The sequence below is a fragment of the Dendrobium catenatum genome, unplaced genomic scaffold (genome assembly GCF_001605985.2).
Source record: "Dendrobium catenatum unplaced genomic scaffold, ASM160598v2 fragScaff_scaffold_853, whole genome shotgun sequence".
Lineage (NCBI taxonomy): Eukaryota > Viridiplantae > Streptophyta > Magnoliopsida > Asparagales > Orchidaceae > Dendrobium > Dendrobium catenatum.
This window is the reverse complement of record NW_021319315.1, coordinates 10061610-10077663: the sequence shown is the minus strand read 5'-3', so window position 1 is coordinate 10077663 and position 16054 is coordinate 10061610. Positions and strand designations below refer to the sequence as shown.

The following is a 16054-nucleotide window of genomic DNA, read 5'->3' as shown; positions in this document are numbered from 1 at the left end:
TTTGACTTTTTATAGTTTCTCTTTAGGGAAATTGTTGAACGGTGGTTCTTGCTTATTTTAAATAAAATAGTGCGCCAAGTCAGCCTCTTGAACAAAGAAGTGAAATGAATTCAAGGCAAACCAATGAAAGAAAACCACACAAAATAAAACCATGAATCAAAATACAAGATAATAAAAATAATAAGAACCAGAAACAACGCAGCACTCATAGCTTTCGAAAATGGTCTCTAAACCTTATGACCTAAAAAAGAAATGTAGTGACATTGACTGAGGAAGCACGATAATTACAAATATAGGGGGCATCATTCAACAAGAGAAAGCCACTAGCTTGTAGTAATCTAGAGTACAAGAGCATAAAGTTGTTGGTTTAACACTTACTGCAATTTTTATCATTGAAGCACTGTTGTAGAAGTTTCAAGTGAGCTGAAAACCCAAAAGATAGTAGGGAAAGAGGTTTGTTCCCGTCACTGAATGACAGCACAAACTCAAGTGGAGGGTGTGGAATATTGACCTCGCACATAGCAGAAGAAAAATCTGATAAATTGCTCTTCCATCTATTCCAGTAATAAGCACTGTAATTTCTGCATGGAAGCAAATTGAAGAATTCTGGAAGGAAACTTTGGAAATACTGGTGATCTTGGAAAGAGCAAGTAGTACGATTCTTAAACTGATTGGGATGTGGAGGAACAAAGTGATGAAAGGGGGGATCGAACATATAAAGGAAGTTGCAATTTACTGGATCCAAGATATTGCCGAGTTCTTGATCTAAGACTGTTACTTTTTTCTGGATGCAATCAATCTCTTTCACAGTACGCCAACTCCCATCTTCAAATCTAATCTCCAATTCACTATGATTACACCTAACAATATATTCCACTGAAGAAAGCTCAATTGAATTTGCTGTTGAGAAAGGCAAGCAAGTTTCATTGTTTTGACATGGTTGAGTCAGATTGAAACTGCAGGTCTCCTTGGGAAGAACGAAGAAGAGAACAATTAAGCAGGAAGAGACTAAGAGGAAAGCCATATCAGTGCAAAGTCATGAAGGATTGGCAACTCCAAAAGCTAGTACTGAAGTTTATACGATAACTTTTCGAATCAATGCTTGACAAAGCAAAGAACCGCCAAAAGAGGCTGCAGACGTGTGGAAAAATCTAACAGTTGGGCCACAAGGGTCGTCTCCTTCATGAAGTAAACAATAGCATAACTAGCGCAGCTCAATTTTATTTATTTATTTACTACCATTTGAATCCCAAATGGAAAAAACGCACGCACTCATTTACTGTGGAACGGAACCCGCTCCTTCACAATAGAGGCAAAACTAGTGTGGCTCTTATGTGGGCAAGGAAGAATATTTGTGATATTCGAATGACGAAGATATAGGAAGTAATTTCTCTCTGTAAGTACCTGGATAACGGTGTAAATCCATTAATTGAGAAGGTCAAGTTAGAGTGAGCAATTCCTCCAACGTTTGTTTTAATGGCTGTTGACGAGGGGGAAGAGGAGTCATGGTGAATAAAATAAAAAAACCACGAAAAGCAAACTTCACTTCAAAAAAATCTATATAATAATTTAAATTGAGATCTATTTTATTTAGATGGCTCTATTACATATCATAAAAGTAAAGTAAATCCTAAGAATAATGAGTAGTTTAAAGAATAGGCAAGTATGAAACGACTCCTAGCCGTCAACGAGTCAGTCTTCTCCCAGGAAAATTCCTTGCAAGTAGCTTTCATCTACGGAAGAAATTAATAATGCATTAACTAGACAATAACCAATGAAGTGACATCAAATCTGGTCCAAAGGTACAAGAGAATATTTATGGATTAGACCTTATTTTGTTTGAAAAAGACCTGTGCTTTCACACAAGCAAAATATTAGCATTCTAATCAACACGCAGCTCATTTTGATCTTGATCTGTTAATTGGGAGTTCTGCCTATCGATTAAGAGGTGTGTTTGTTTTAATTGGCTTGAATGTAAAAAAAAAAAATCTACACGCCTCCTTTTAAGTGGTTTCTATTTCAGTTCAGTTGCAATTTAATTTTGAATAGGTTTCAGTTGAAACCAATTGAAAATTAGTTAATATTATCTGCTTCAGTTTATCTCAATAGTTTCAATCGAAACTCGAGTATAAACCATATTTTGAAACAAACTCTAACAAATTCATTGATTTTATATGAAATTTTACAAAAAAAAAAAGAACAATCATCAAATTTCTTTTAGAATTCTATCCCTCAGGCTCAGTCAAAATTTGTGTTCTAACATAGGCTCCGATTATATATTTCTTTTCTTTTTTTTAATATCTTATTATCTGAAGTATTTTATAACAAAATAGTAACCAATTTTGAATTTTAAACAAAACTATTGAAAGTGATACTTTTATGATAAGACAGACTGAATCAAATTAGATAATTCAAAATTTGTTGTCAACGAATGTTTATATGACATTACATACAAGAGTAATTCAATATAAAAAAAAATAGTGATTTAACATCATATCTTTTTATAATATATGACTTGGTGTTGAACATTAATTACTTAGGCTTTGTTCGGGATGTTTTTCATACTTCTTTGAAAACCAATTTTTTAATATAAAAAATTTAATTTTTTTATTAAAAATTACTTTAAAAAAATAGTAAGAAAGCTGATCCAAATAAAACCTTAGTGGGTGCACAACTGCCTCTTTGAAAATTTTCCTCAATAGAAACATGTCAAAATTTTTTTACTAAAGTTTAAATAAATCCACGAGATTAGATAAGGCATGAATTGCAGTACACGATGGGGAAGACAGGGTCACCTGGAATAAAGATAATTCAATCTCCAGTGAAGACTCAGATGCCTTCTTCTTGTTGAATGATGTCCAAGTTAGCATTATTTGATCACAGGAAGAAAATAATAACAAAATAACATTAAGATAGTTTTGAGATGAAATTGGAGAATGATATTTCTTAATTTATAATTTAAAATACATATATCTTAATTTGGAGAGTTGGTGTTTTAAATTTGGCATATGTTAAGAAAGGCAAAGGTAGACCTAAAAAGATTTCATTAGAATATATTAAAATTAATATTTGTTATAATTAGATTTAAATGAGAATTTGACTCTTAATATGATACAATAGCTGATCTCATGTAATGTGATAAAGGGTTGATCTTGTTGTTGTTTTTATTGTATACAAAACATCCAAACTCATGACATCTGACATATCGTTATAGTTGTCTAAGTACGCTTTTATGGTATAGTGGCAACGAGATTGATCAACAAAGGGGAAAAACTATGAAGGCGCACGTGATGATTTAGAGTAAAATGTCTAACAAAAGAGACAAAAGCACAAAAATAATTAAAAAAAAAAAAACTTTCTTAGATGAAAACGATAGTGTTAAAGCTGAACAAATGTTTATCTCCTGATGCATCAACAAACTCAAGCAGGTCATATGGTGGGAGCTATTCAAGAGAAGCACAAATCAAAAGAAGCAAGCCATTTGAACAATTATGCTAGCCATAAAGCTACACAAAAACACACTTGTCAACGCATATAATTGGCTAGCAGTCACAGACATTTTATTTTCTAGTTTTAATTTTTTATTTTTTCAAGATAAAGATGGTATGATGAAATATCTAAAGCCTCCCTACGAAGAACATAAATAAAAACATTGAGTGGTAAATCCTCAAAGTCAAGTTAAAGCAAGACATTGAATACTGCAAGTATAGCTACTCCTAAACAATACTAAAAATCTCTAGAACAAACATATATTCTCTTCTGTTCTTTATTTTTCCTCTTTTTCTTTCAATAAGAAAATTTTCCTAGCGGAATACAATCCATTCCGATACTGTTTCAACCACTTAGAATCATAGCTATTGAGCTATATATACTATCAAATGCTCTCCCGCTTACTGGAAGAATACTAGATACACAAAAAATGGCTCCTCACAGAAATAAAAAACAAAATGAGCTAAATGGTACTTATGTACTACTTTACTTTTTACTTGTGTAAATCATTTTACACGCGAATTAAGTTAACTAAAAACCAAAAATATTCTATGTTTTTTTTTTTCATTTTGAATCTCATATAATGTTTTTTAATCGACTTATCTTTCTATAATTAATCATGAAATCTGCATTTCCCTTATAATATTTTCTTTGCACAAACTAAACTGTGTGAAATTCAGTATCGCCACTTAGGTACTTATTCATTGGCTCCTACTACAAAGAACCGCCGATTAATCTGGACTAAATATAATCAATAAATCATCATCACTTATCTCAATTATTAGGGTTGCTTTGCTACCTTCAATTAATAAACAAGTCAAATGAAGCATAGAATTACACTGGTGCAACTATGACGTTGACCAACTCATAGTAAAAAGCTAGCTTCCTATGGCTGGAAAATCCAATCAAGCAGCTAGGCATGCCCTGCCCGTACACTAAAATTCCACACAGCTTCATATCCAAATTAATTTATTAAAAATCTAAAGTCACAAAGTAAATTGATCCCAAAGACTTACTGCAACTCTTTGAATGAGCTCAAACACCGCATATGCACATAAAATTTCTCGTGTCATTATTAAGCTCACAGTTGAGTGAGCTAATGGAGAATGGGGTGAGGGCAAAAGAGAGGCCGTGGAAGGGAAGAAAACAGTTGTTCTTAGAAGCAAACTTTGTCAAAAAAAACAGTGGCAATTCTTCTGTCATAGGAGATGTCTAGGACTTGGTACTCTTCAGGGGCCATGATAAGCTTGGGGGTCTCATCCTCGCACAAAAGCTCAAAAGATGGTAAGCCGCATGAGTAATCAGGCTGTAGTTCTCGCAGCCAAAAAGGAAAGGTTACGTTGGTTAAGTTGCCACAGCTCTTGAGCCGGCAGTTCTGGAGGTAGTGCTAGTCAGTAGCTAGAGATATGAATGGTCAGCTAAGAAGAGAGGAAGATGATAGAGAAGAAGCGCATGAAGAGAGTTGTGGAGAAGGAGAAGAGAAGCAGTAAGCTTGGTGACATCTGAGTACGCAGAATGAGAGAAAAATGGAGTGCGGGTTCTTAATAACAAGGGATGGGGTTTATGGATTGGCAGTAAGGATTGACCGGCCAACGTTTCATCACGTTCAACCGCTGACGAGCGTTGCTGATTTAGATCACTTTCTCATGTTCAAAGTTATATAATTACCCATTTTTCACTTATCATTCAAAAAAAAAATCAATTTTAAAGAAACGTCATTTTTTTATCTCCATTTATCAAACACTAACAAAATATAAAAAATCAAAACAAATTTAAATTTATTTCTTCACTTTCATCAAATTACATATTATTTATCTTCTCAAGCATAAATACATAGATTTAATAGTTCCCTTCATTTTTTTCAATGTGAATATTGAATTTATAAATATACATAATTTCAATGACATAGGTACAATTCTTAATAAGAATAGTATATTATTTTGTTTTAATTTTAATTATTTGATAAGAAACAAAATATCTATAAAATACTTTCATGTAGAATTTAAAATAACACAAAAATATAATTTTATGTGTATTAAAACTATACTAAAATTGGCCCACTTCTAGAGAGAAGATTACATGCGGATGTTGAATGTGTTTGAAAGCTAATCAGAAGCTGCCACTCAATGCACTATATATTGGGTGTCTTGACGGCTCTTAATTGACATCCAGACGTATTCAAATGCTCGTTATAATTTTTTCCAATTCTGACCCCAAAACGCATCACTACCCATTAAAAGGCACGAGGTCTGTTATAATTTATGACATGTTTTCTTAAACTATGCAGTTCTCCGACTTCTCCCATTATAAGTTTATGGTGCGCCTATCCTACGTGTCATAATAGAAACTTGGTCGTCGCGATGAGAGGTCAAAAGATGGGAACTGGGAAGAAAAATTGCTCAAGGAAAATTGATGCTATACATTAACGATTGATGTTCCTTTCTTTCCACGGAAAAAATAATTCGGTCAGCAGATTCTAAGTCAAAATTTAATCAAAATTCAATTTCTAATTATTAACTTTAATTTAAAATACATATTAAGATGTAAGTTTTTATTTCATTAAACTTGTAGTCGAAATGAACATTTTGATGAGGTGAACCCAATAACATAGTCTCAATGATCATAAATCAAAGACACAAAATATAGATGAAAACTTCACGATAGTTTGAGAAATCAAATAATCACTAAATCTTGGTGTTTAGGATCAAAATGAGCAACTTAATAAGAGGAACCTAGCAAGTTTAAGATCACTCAAATCTGATGCCATTAATGCTCTTAAATTCTCAGAAAATCTTATATGATCAAATAGATAAGTTTTAAAAATTTAAGTTTAAAATGTAAAATATCACTCTAAAATATATAAATATACTCTCATTTTTCACATGAGGATGGAGGACCGAGAGACAGAGTTGGAATAGAAAAGAATTCTGCCCTACGATAAACATCAAAAAATAATTGTTGACAATCACCATTATCTAACTACCATCATCTACTAGACACCCAATCACCAAAATATCATTATTTGATCATCATTACCTATTATCATCAACAAGACACTCTCGTCATCGGCTGACAATTATTGCCAAACCATCTTTAACTAACCAATTTAAGGCCAGTTATTTCCTTTGACAATAAGATATAGTAAGCTGATCCTTCGATTGTTGACCGCTATCTCTCTCTTATTTCAACTCAATATCTACTAAAATATGAAAAAGAAGCAATTTTTTCTAACAATAAGATTACTTCAATGTTAAGCAACTACATTAACACGGAATTTAATGTACTTTTTCAACGGCGGTTTGGCCATTCACTAGTCCAATGTTCACATTCAAGTCCTTTTCAATTTATAATTATCACAACTTTGAATGCCAGGAAATTCCTCAAATAAAATTCAACTAAATATTTTTATAAATTTTCATATATTTATAATTTATCACTAATACTTAAAAAAATTACAGATAATATTTAATGCAAAGAAATAAATTGTTCTAAAAACCTAATTATATTTTAGCGTCGTAATTAAACTGGAAATGAAAAAAAAAATCTATATTAATTGGGTTGGCTGAGTGAAAGCCTGTTTTCGAGTCAAGAAACTGGACCGAAAAAGTCAAGCTTTGGCGAAGATTAAGATCATACAGCACAGTTTGAGCGAACCCGGATTTTGTAGTACCCACCTCTCATTTGCAATGACCAAACCCAGCTCCAGCCTTATTTCTCCTTCTCCTTGTTTTCTTTTCTTTTTAGATATTCAATGAATTTAATTGTAAATATTATAATTTAGACTTCATTTGAGACAACTTTTTTACTACTTTTTAAAACAGCTTTCAAGTACAAAATTTTCTACTACAACAACAATAACGATAACAAGCCTTTATCACTCTATATGAGGTCGGCTACATGAATCATTTTTCTTCATTGTGTTCTATTAAGAGTCAAATTCTAATCTAAATCTAATAAAAAAAGATCATTTATAATATTTTCTAACCATATTTTTTTAGATCTACCTCTAACTTTCTTAAAATAAGTCAAATCTAATACATCTACTTTCCTAATTTAGTCATCGGAAGGCTGTCATTTTATATGACCACACTATCTAAAGCAACTCTCTCTAATTTTATCTTTCACTGAAGCTACTACAACCTTTTCATGTAAATACTCATTTCATATATTGTTTCTAAGAATTTAATACAAAATTTTTTAATTAACATTTTTTAAACATTAAAATTGCTATAAAAAATACTAAAAAAGTTTACCCTAAAGAAAACCTTAATAGTTAGTGTACTCAAATTTTTACTCCCATAATAAAGTCAAAAGCCCTCAACCTTGCCCCTCGAGCCTTGCGCTTTCCCCCCATGGTTTAGATAATCTAACAGTGAACTGGGCCTCCCGGCCGGGTCGATCCTTAGTTAAAACAACTTTTGTTAAGGATTAAATGGACTGGAGACACATGCTTGGACCAATGAACAATTGAACCAGTTGCAATTTCCTTGATGAAGCTAAACAAGGTTTATTTTGATTAAAACTTAATCTTGATATAAATAATTTATAGAATACATTTTATAAATAAATTATAAATAAGTTTGATAATTACAACAACTTAAGATATTTATCACTTAAATATAAATATTTAAATTTAATATTAAAGAAAAATTTTCATTTCAATTATATATTTTATAAAAAATTTATCTTTAGTTTTTGTCACAATTTACATCATTATTATATAACTTAAATAATTTAATATTTGTTATGTGATTCAGTTCAATTGAATACATGGCGTAAAATTTTGACAGTAATAGATCTAAAGGGGTATTGTGACTTTGTGTCATTAAATCTTTAATAAGTATACAAGTTTTAGATACCTCGGGTCTATTGTTCAAAGTAATGATAAAATAGTTAGTAAAATTTAAGTTGGATGGTTCAAGCAGAGGAATACATCGGGCTCCTTGTGTGACGGAAAATTCTCCCTCAAACGTAAGGTAAATTTCTATAAGCAGGTGATAAGATATGCAATGCTTTATGGCGCAGAATATTAGCCATTGAAAGAGAAGCATAAATTTAAGGTTTTCAGAAATTAGGATACTCAAGTGGATGAGTAGTTTCACTCTTAGAGATAGAATGCTAAATGAGTATATACGTGAAAAGTTTGGAGTAGCTTGAGTGATAGATAAGATTAGAGAAAGTCGACTTAGATGGTTTGGCTAAATAAAACCAGCGGCTAGAGGCGGATGGCGACAGTGGTGGTAGTGATCAGTAGCGGTAAGCCGGTAAGCGACAAAAAAATGGTGGTGGTGGCGGAAGGTGGTGGCCGGCGGCGAGTGGTGGCAGTCGACGGTGGCGATGGTGGCTGGCGGGTGGAGGCAGTGGTGGTCGGAGGTGGATGGAGGCTGCAGCGGTGGTGGTCAATGGCGGTCAATCAAGCTTGTTTGCGGTGTAAACAATTCTCACTCAAAATTGGACAAGTTTGATTAACCACAAAAATGAACTAGAATTTTATTTTACTTTATTTCTCATTCCATTTTCATCCAACCAAATACCTAAATCTTCAAATCCCCATTTTGGAATACTTTACACCCGTTTAAAATTTTCAACAAAACAGCCCTAAATGATCTATTTTTCCTTAACAAAATCCTATGATTAAAGTTCGCTCCAATAAATTTAAGAAAATAAATTTATTGAATTTTGCGTTACCACCTGGTTATACTCGCTAAATACAAAAAGAAACACTACATGAACGCTTGCATGGCCTAAATAAAATGGGAAAGTATACTTGACTTGGTCCCCTCAGTAAGATTTTTATGTAAGTTTGTATGGGAACAGTGAAATACTTCGCTTCATAGATTTGTTCAATACAACATAACAACTTTAGGTCCTTCAGAGCCCACAGATTCTTACTACCGATTGATAAATGAAATAGTAGTACCATAACATTGGCAGCAGAAAACTCGTTTCGACAGAAAAATAAAGCTAATTTCAGTTGATAATACTTGTCTATTTCCTGCCTGTAATAGTGCCCAACAGCATTTATTTGAATGTTGGAAATCTCATTCAACTATGTGAAATCCTAAAATTTGTGTTGATGTCTCTCTCAATGGCTTTAAATAAGATATACGCTTCTAACACAAGCGTTATTTCAAATCAACTAGAATTTTCTTAAGCTGTAGTCAAAGTCTAAAAGCAAATTCTTTCTAATTTGGCTTTTGAAGTTCACATCCCTACCATCAAATTTAATCCTTTCTTGTACACAAAATAAGAAAATATGATATATTCTAGAACTTCGGCCATATTCTATAAAAGAGCCATATTTGGAAAAAAAAATTAACAAGGTGGCTTTTGCTTACATTGTCAACCTACAGTGCTCACGCGCTCAACGCTTACATTGTCAATCTTTTACCAAACTAACTCTGTCGTTCGAACTGGACCAATAGTTTCACAAATCAGCTAAAATGCAAAAAACAAAAGCAAGCAAGGAGATGCAATACTGATATTGGTTCTGTTTCTATGATTTGTTATGAAAATGGGGAAAATCTCATCGGCCACAGAAACGGTATGTGCGTCAACACAAATTGGAACTAAGTGAACTGTAATAATCTACCAACCTAAGTGATTTTTCCAACCTATAATATCCAGAAATAGGAAGGTCACATGAGCTTACCTGTTCTGTTAGTGAGGTGGTAATGTATGCTTATTTATATTAGTACGAAATACATACCATGAACTTCTACCGGCTTCATATAGAATGTTTGTTACGAAATCAGCCTAGTTATAGCTCAACAAGAAGCAGAGGATCATGCAGAGAATGACTCAAGAGAAGATTAAGAAAGTAAGAAACAGAGAACAGAAGCAAAGGAACCACTTACTCCGTTCATAAGGGCAACTCCCAAGTGCAGTATTGTTGGGGCAGAAGCAAATGGGATCAGAAGCCCTCGTTGAATTATAACCACAAACCCCACCTGAATCAATGCATCCCCTGCACCAGTCCTTCCCCGCAGTCCACTTCAATCCAAAACCCTGCTTCAACACCTCCCCAAACTTGGACGAGTTGCTGTTCAACGACATCGCTGCCATTTCATCCAACGGCACCGCTGCCTTCAACTGACACCCCCCGAACAAATCCAACAGAAACGATGACGGCCCTTTGTCTAATTTATAATACGAGTAAGGCCCAAAGGGATCGCTAAAGCAGGGGATCGCCGTCAGGCTGGGAATCGGGTTACTGCAATTGATATAGACCGTCAAGTTGACATCCAGATCGGCGAAATCGAAGAGCGTGGAATTGATGCTGGCGTTCGTAAAGGTCTCAGGGCAAGAATTGCCCAGGAAATTCGATTCGACCAGGGTGAGGAAACCCTTGTCGTAATCGATGCCCTTGACTCTGTAATCGACTCCGTCCAGACGGATGCTGGGTTCGGATTCGGCATCGCTACAGTTGAGTTCGTAGCCCGGGACGCCACAGTAGCTAGGGCTATCGGGAAGGCTGAAAGGGAACGAAACGTTCACTTTGCTGCCGCTACAGCGGAATGGACCGGAGCAGTTGCGGTAGTAAGGATTCACGGCTACCAAAGCCGATGAGAGGTGGAAGAAAAGGGTGAGGAGCGGGAAGACGATGAGGACTCCTTGAGGCATATCGTCGAGCTGGTTGGGGGTGATGTTTGTGCGAAGTGATATGTAGAAGAAGAATTTGGGTTGTGCTGTTGAAAGAGTAGGTGGAAAGAAGGAAGAAAGGGAGGAATTTGGCGGAGGATATAAAAGGTGGACGGTGAATGGGAACGAGAGATCTTGCATTCAACGGCGGTGAGCGCGGCAGAATGGTTCAAAATTCTAGAGTTTTTAAAGAGGATGGCGTGCGGTAACTTCTGCTTTCATTAACGCGAAATAATTGACTGTAAATAATATATAAATAGTTGTGAAGCTCCAACGAAATTTATTTAAGTAATTATGAGCTCCAACAAAAAATAATTTCTTATAGGTTTTGAATTCCGAATCATATATTTTATTTTATTTTGAAAGACATTTCAAACTAACAAAATTTATAAAATAATATTATTATGATTATAATGCTTAGATTTTCTTCATATAAAATTAATAAAATCTCACTTAATATACGTAAGTATATGTGCTGAATCAAGTAATAAAATGATAGAGTATAGTGTTGAACTCATCAGAAAGTATGCTTACTTGTAACAAACTACTATTGTTTACTCTAATTACAATAATTATCTTATTGAAATAAAACAATAAAAATATTGGATACAATAATTAATCTAAGTGTTTTAGATTGATGAGTGTAAATTTCATATATTTTTTTGACCAGAATCTTAATTATGGATGTGATTCCGAGCATATGCATCCCTATAGTTGTAGTATCTCCTTAAGAATATAGAACAGTTTTACATCCTATGTCTAGGCATGCAAACATCCTATCTCAATTAATAAGGATTAAGTATTCAAATTAGTCAAACATCCTATCTCAATTAATAAGGCTTAAGTATTTAATGACTCTAGTTATGTCAAACAAAAGATAATCAAACCTAATTAATTATTGTCAGGCCAATTAATTCAAAGAGCCATTGATCCTATTGACCTATTAAGGCCAATTTAATATATCCTAAACAAAATCCTAATACTAAGAGATTTTTTTTCTATTGTTAGCAACAAAATAAAAAATTTATAGCTCCTTAACTATTAATTCAAAATTTATGAAAACATGACAATTACTTCTCTAAACATCTTAAGCTATTGATTCCGAGTTTCTCATCCTTTTTTTCTCCTCATGGAAGAATTGTAGACTCTCCTAGGGCAGGATCATTAAGGCTTATTATTGTGATAATTGAATATTGAGAAATACCTTTTGTGAAGATTTTTAGGGTTTAGGTTTTTTAGGGTTTAGGGTTTGTGAAATTATTGTGATAATTGAAAATCGAGAAATACCTTTTGTGAAGATTTTATGAAAACATAGAACATAAAGATATGTCACTTGTAAGAAACAAGCATAAATGAAAGCACAATATCCTCATTTATTCAATTAAGGTATGTTCAATTATTCTTGATTTTAAATTTCGATGAAGAAATTTTTATAAGTGGAGATTGTGAGAAGCGGACCTGGCTGGTTCAATTGAACTGACTAGTTACTAAAACGGGAGACTGGATCAGCAGTTCACGGACCGCGAGCAGCCTGCAAGCATGCGAAAACTCTCCTGGACGGCTTGGATCGCACTGTCAAGTGATCATACCCTAGGAGAGTCTACAATTCTTTAGACCGGCTGCTCAAAGTGTTTGATACAACTTTCTTAATGGAGAACAAAAGAATCTTCAAACACAACCAAACAACTTTCACTCAGAATGACAAAAAGGAAGCAACTCTCATAGTGATATGCCATAAAATTATCAGTTGCGATGAAATGTTAGTAGTAGTTGATTAGATTTACATTTAAGATTAGAGTTTATATATAAAATTTAGGACGGCTTTCTTATTATTTTCTAAAGCAGCTTTCTAGTATAAAATTTCTAATTCAATATACTTTGTATTGAAATGTTAGAGTTTGTATGGCACAATGAAGAGCTCATTGATAGCTTTTTATAGTGTATGATCACTCAAAATGGTGGTATGTAACGGGAGAATAAAGGATTGATTTTTTTCCGTCGATTTTTTTTTTTGTGATAATTTTCTCTTAACTAAACGGAGTTAGCAAAAGAAATTTCAAAGGAAATTTCCTCCTACTTTCATTTTCGCTTCCGTTACATACTTTTCCTTTTGAACAAATAACCGTTATGTAAATTTGTATGTGACGGACTGACGGCAGATAAGAAAGGTCAAAATCTCATATTTATGGCAAATGATGAAGTAGTTATCAATGAGCCCTTTTTAGGTTGATGAAATTAATTAGTTGAGAATTTTTTTTAAATTATCTAATTTATGCTTTAGCATTACTTTTTTTTTAATATCAATTCTCAATTTCTCATTTAATTTAATAGCATTAATTTTTTTATAACATTTTTTAAATCAATTTAAATTTAAAAAAAAAATTAATTTTACGATCGTTCGACTTGATCAAAAAATTTGAAGTTGACATGATTATCAATTTTGGATAAACGGGTTAGGATCAGATTAACCTGACAATTACTGGGTTAAATAATATAAAAGTATATGATCAACATAATAATTAAATGAAACATGTTGGATAAAGGCCATGTAAGGGTGGAGTCAGGTTTGACCCATATGATAAATTAGTTGGAATCGGGTCAAGAACATCTAGGTCGGATCAATTTTAGGTTAAACCCGAACATGTCCCAGCAACTTGAATTGACACTATTAGGTATGCATCCACCAATGCCTATAAAATAAAAGTGAAATAAATAATATCACCAAATGAAGTACTTACTTTAGGCTTGTTTGGGAAAGCTTTTTCAAATAGTTTTTTAGTACAATTTTTTTTTTTAAAATAGGTGTGTCAATTTTTGACACAACCCGAAATACAACCCGAACCCGACCTGGAAAAATCCGGGTTAGGGTCAACCCGGACCCGAAACGGATCGGGTTCGGGTTCAACAAATCAACCCGTTTTAAAAATCGGGTCGAGTTCGGGTTGACCCGGCAACCCGAAATTGACATGAAAACTCCTATTTTACCCGGAAATCCGAGATTGACCTGTTTTGACCCGAAAAATCAAAGATGGACCCTATTTTGACCCAAAAACTAACAATTTTAGGTGGATCATTCGTGTCGGGTCGGGTTGACCCGGATCGAATCGGGTCGGGTTCAGGTCCGAAAACCTGACCCGCTTTTAAAAACGGGACGGGTTCGGGTTGACCCGAACAATGTCGGGTCAATTTCGGGTTCGACCCGAACCCCACCCGTTGACCCGAATTGACACCCTACTTTAAAATATTGAAAAAATAATGGACAAAGCTGTCCCAAACGGAACCTTAAGCAGCTCCAGCCATCACTACCACCGCTGGTGCTCAATCGATTCTGTCAGCTGTAACTGCATCAGAGAAAATTGGATACATAGCAGCAACATGAAAATGAGCTTTTTATGCTTGTTGTATTTCTAATTTCTGCTTCTGTTCTCTTTTATGTTTTGTGTATTCATCATGGTATCAGAGATTATGATCTACAGCAATTTCTTCTTTGTTGTTTTGGAGTTTTGAAGATAGCTCTGTGTGTTGCTTGCTCTCTGTTGATGTGCTCAATGACCCACTTCCCAAATTCTTTTTGTGAATCCTGCAGCTCAATCGATGTTCAACATCAATGATATTGTTGGTACATAGTTAACTTGTAAAACTATAAAAGGAAAATTAATATGTTGGCTCTACTCGATCACTATCAGAAAATAGGGTCAGCGCACGTATAAGATTGGGATTTCGGAATTAGAGTTTGGTTTATAATTGCACCGGTTAAAATTGGTGCTAATTGTACTAGTTTAAACTGCTTCTAATTGCACCAGTTAAACCGGTGCAAATTGTAGCAATTAAAACCGATGCTAAAACAAAGTTTTGGCAGCGGTTTTAAAATTGCTCTTAACAACTGGATTTTAAAACCGCTGCGAAAAAATCTATTTTTTGATAGGGGCTTCTTGTCCACCTAAGCATCTTATGTATATAATGATCAGATTTCTCCAAATAGTAATCATAAAACATGAATGCTTGATTAAAAAACCATGTTGCTTGTGCTGAAATTTGGTATACCATTCATAAGGGGCTTCACGTTTCGTTTGGAACGGCTTTCTTAATGGTTCTTAAAGCAACTTTTTAGTATATAAATTTTAAAATTTTTTATCAGAAAACTGTTTCAAGAAGTATTAAAAAAGATGACAAGCCTCTCTCAAACATGAACTCCATAATATCACCCTGAAAAATCAATCTATGTCACATCATTTATGTCAAATTAATAAGATCTATAATTTAAATTGCTGAATCATCTTAAATTTAATTACGAAAATTTTCAATTTAAATTATACCTCGAGATTTATGCCAATTTTTCAATAGATATATCATATATAATATATCTTTTTATTAATTAATTCCATACTAATATCATCTTAAAATAAATTTCATAATAATAAAATTTATTTATCAGAATATTCTCATACAAATTTTCTCTAACAAACGCACATAATACAGGGAAAGACTGAGGACCGCGTTTGAATCCTTCGAGAAAGACAGAGAAAAGTAGTATAGAAAGCTAACAATCAATAGACAATTAAATTGTATTTCTATCACTTTCCTTCACTTCAAACATTAATGGCTTGCATTAAATTATAACTAAGTTGAAGAACTCAAAACCATAAAAAATTTTGTTTTTGTTTTTCTTTTCATCAAAGATATTTTTTTTTTCCATATTAAGCAATGGTTGGGGGGACTCTTCCACCTAGAGAACCCTTTCTAGCACATATCAATTATCTAATAATTAACATTTCTAATTATTCGCTTATCATATGATGATTTTTTTTTAAACTTTTAGGTCAATTACGTATGCAAACTCACACACATATTAGTATATAGAAAAGTTTTGAATAGAGGTGTCAAAAGTTTACACGACCAGGAAAAATTCGGGGTCAGGTCAACT

At 33.4% G+C, this 16054-nt stretch overlaps 1 protein-coding gene across 2 annotated transcripts in view; it reads right to left on the bottom strand.

Moving 5' to 3' along the window:
- LOC110107418 (LEAF RUST 10 DISEASE-RESISTANCE LOCUS RECEPTOR-LIKE PROTEIN KINASE-like 1.2) overlaps nucleotides 1-11332 on the bottom strand; it is a 14025-nt gene extending 2693 nt beyond the window's left edge. Inside the window, exon 1 of one of the 2 annotated variants that reach the window (XM_028697019.1) lies at nucleotides 10347-11332. In XM_028697019.1, coding sequence (XP_028552852.1) covers nucleotides 10347-11271 — 925 coding nt within the window. In that variant the 5' untranslated portion in view covers nucleotides 11272-11332. Of the gene's footprint in view, nucleotides 1-378; nucleotides 1364-10346 lie in introns of those variants that run through there. The other variant, XM_028697020.1, reaches the window with a different exon arrangement.
- Between the last annotated feature and the right edge of the window lie 4722 nt (nucleotides 11333-16054).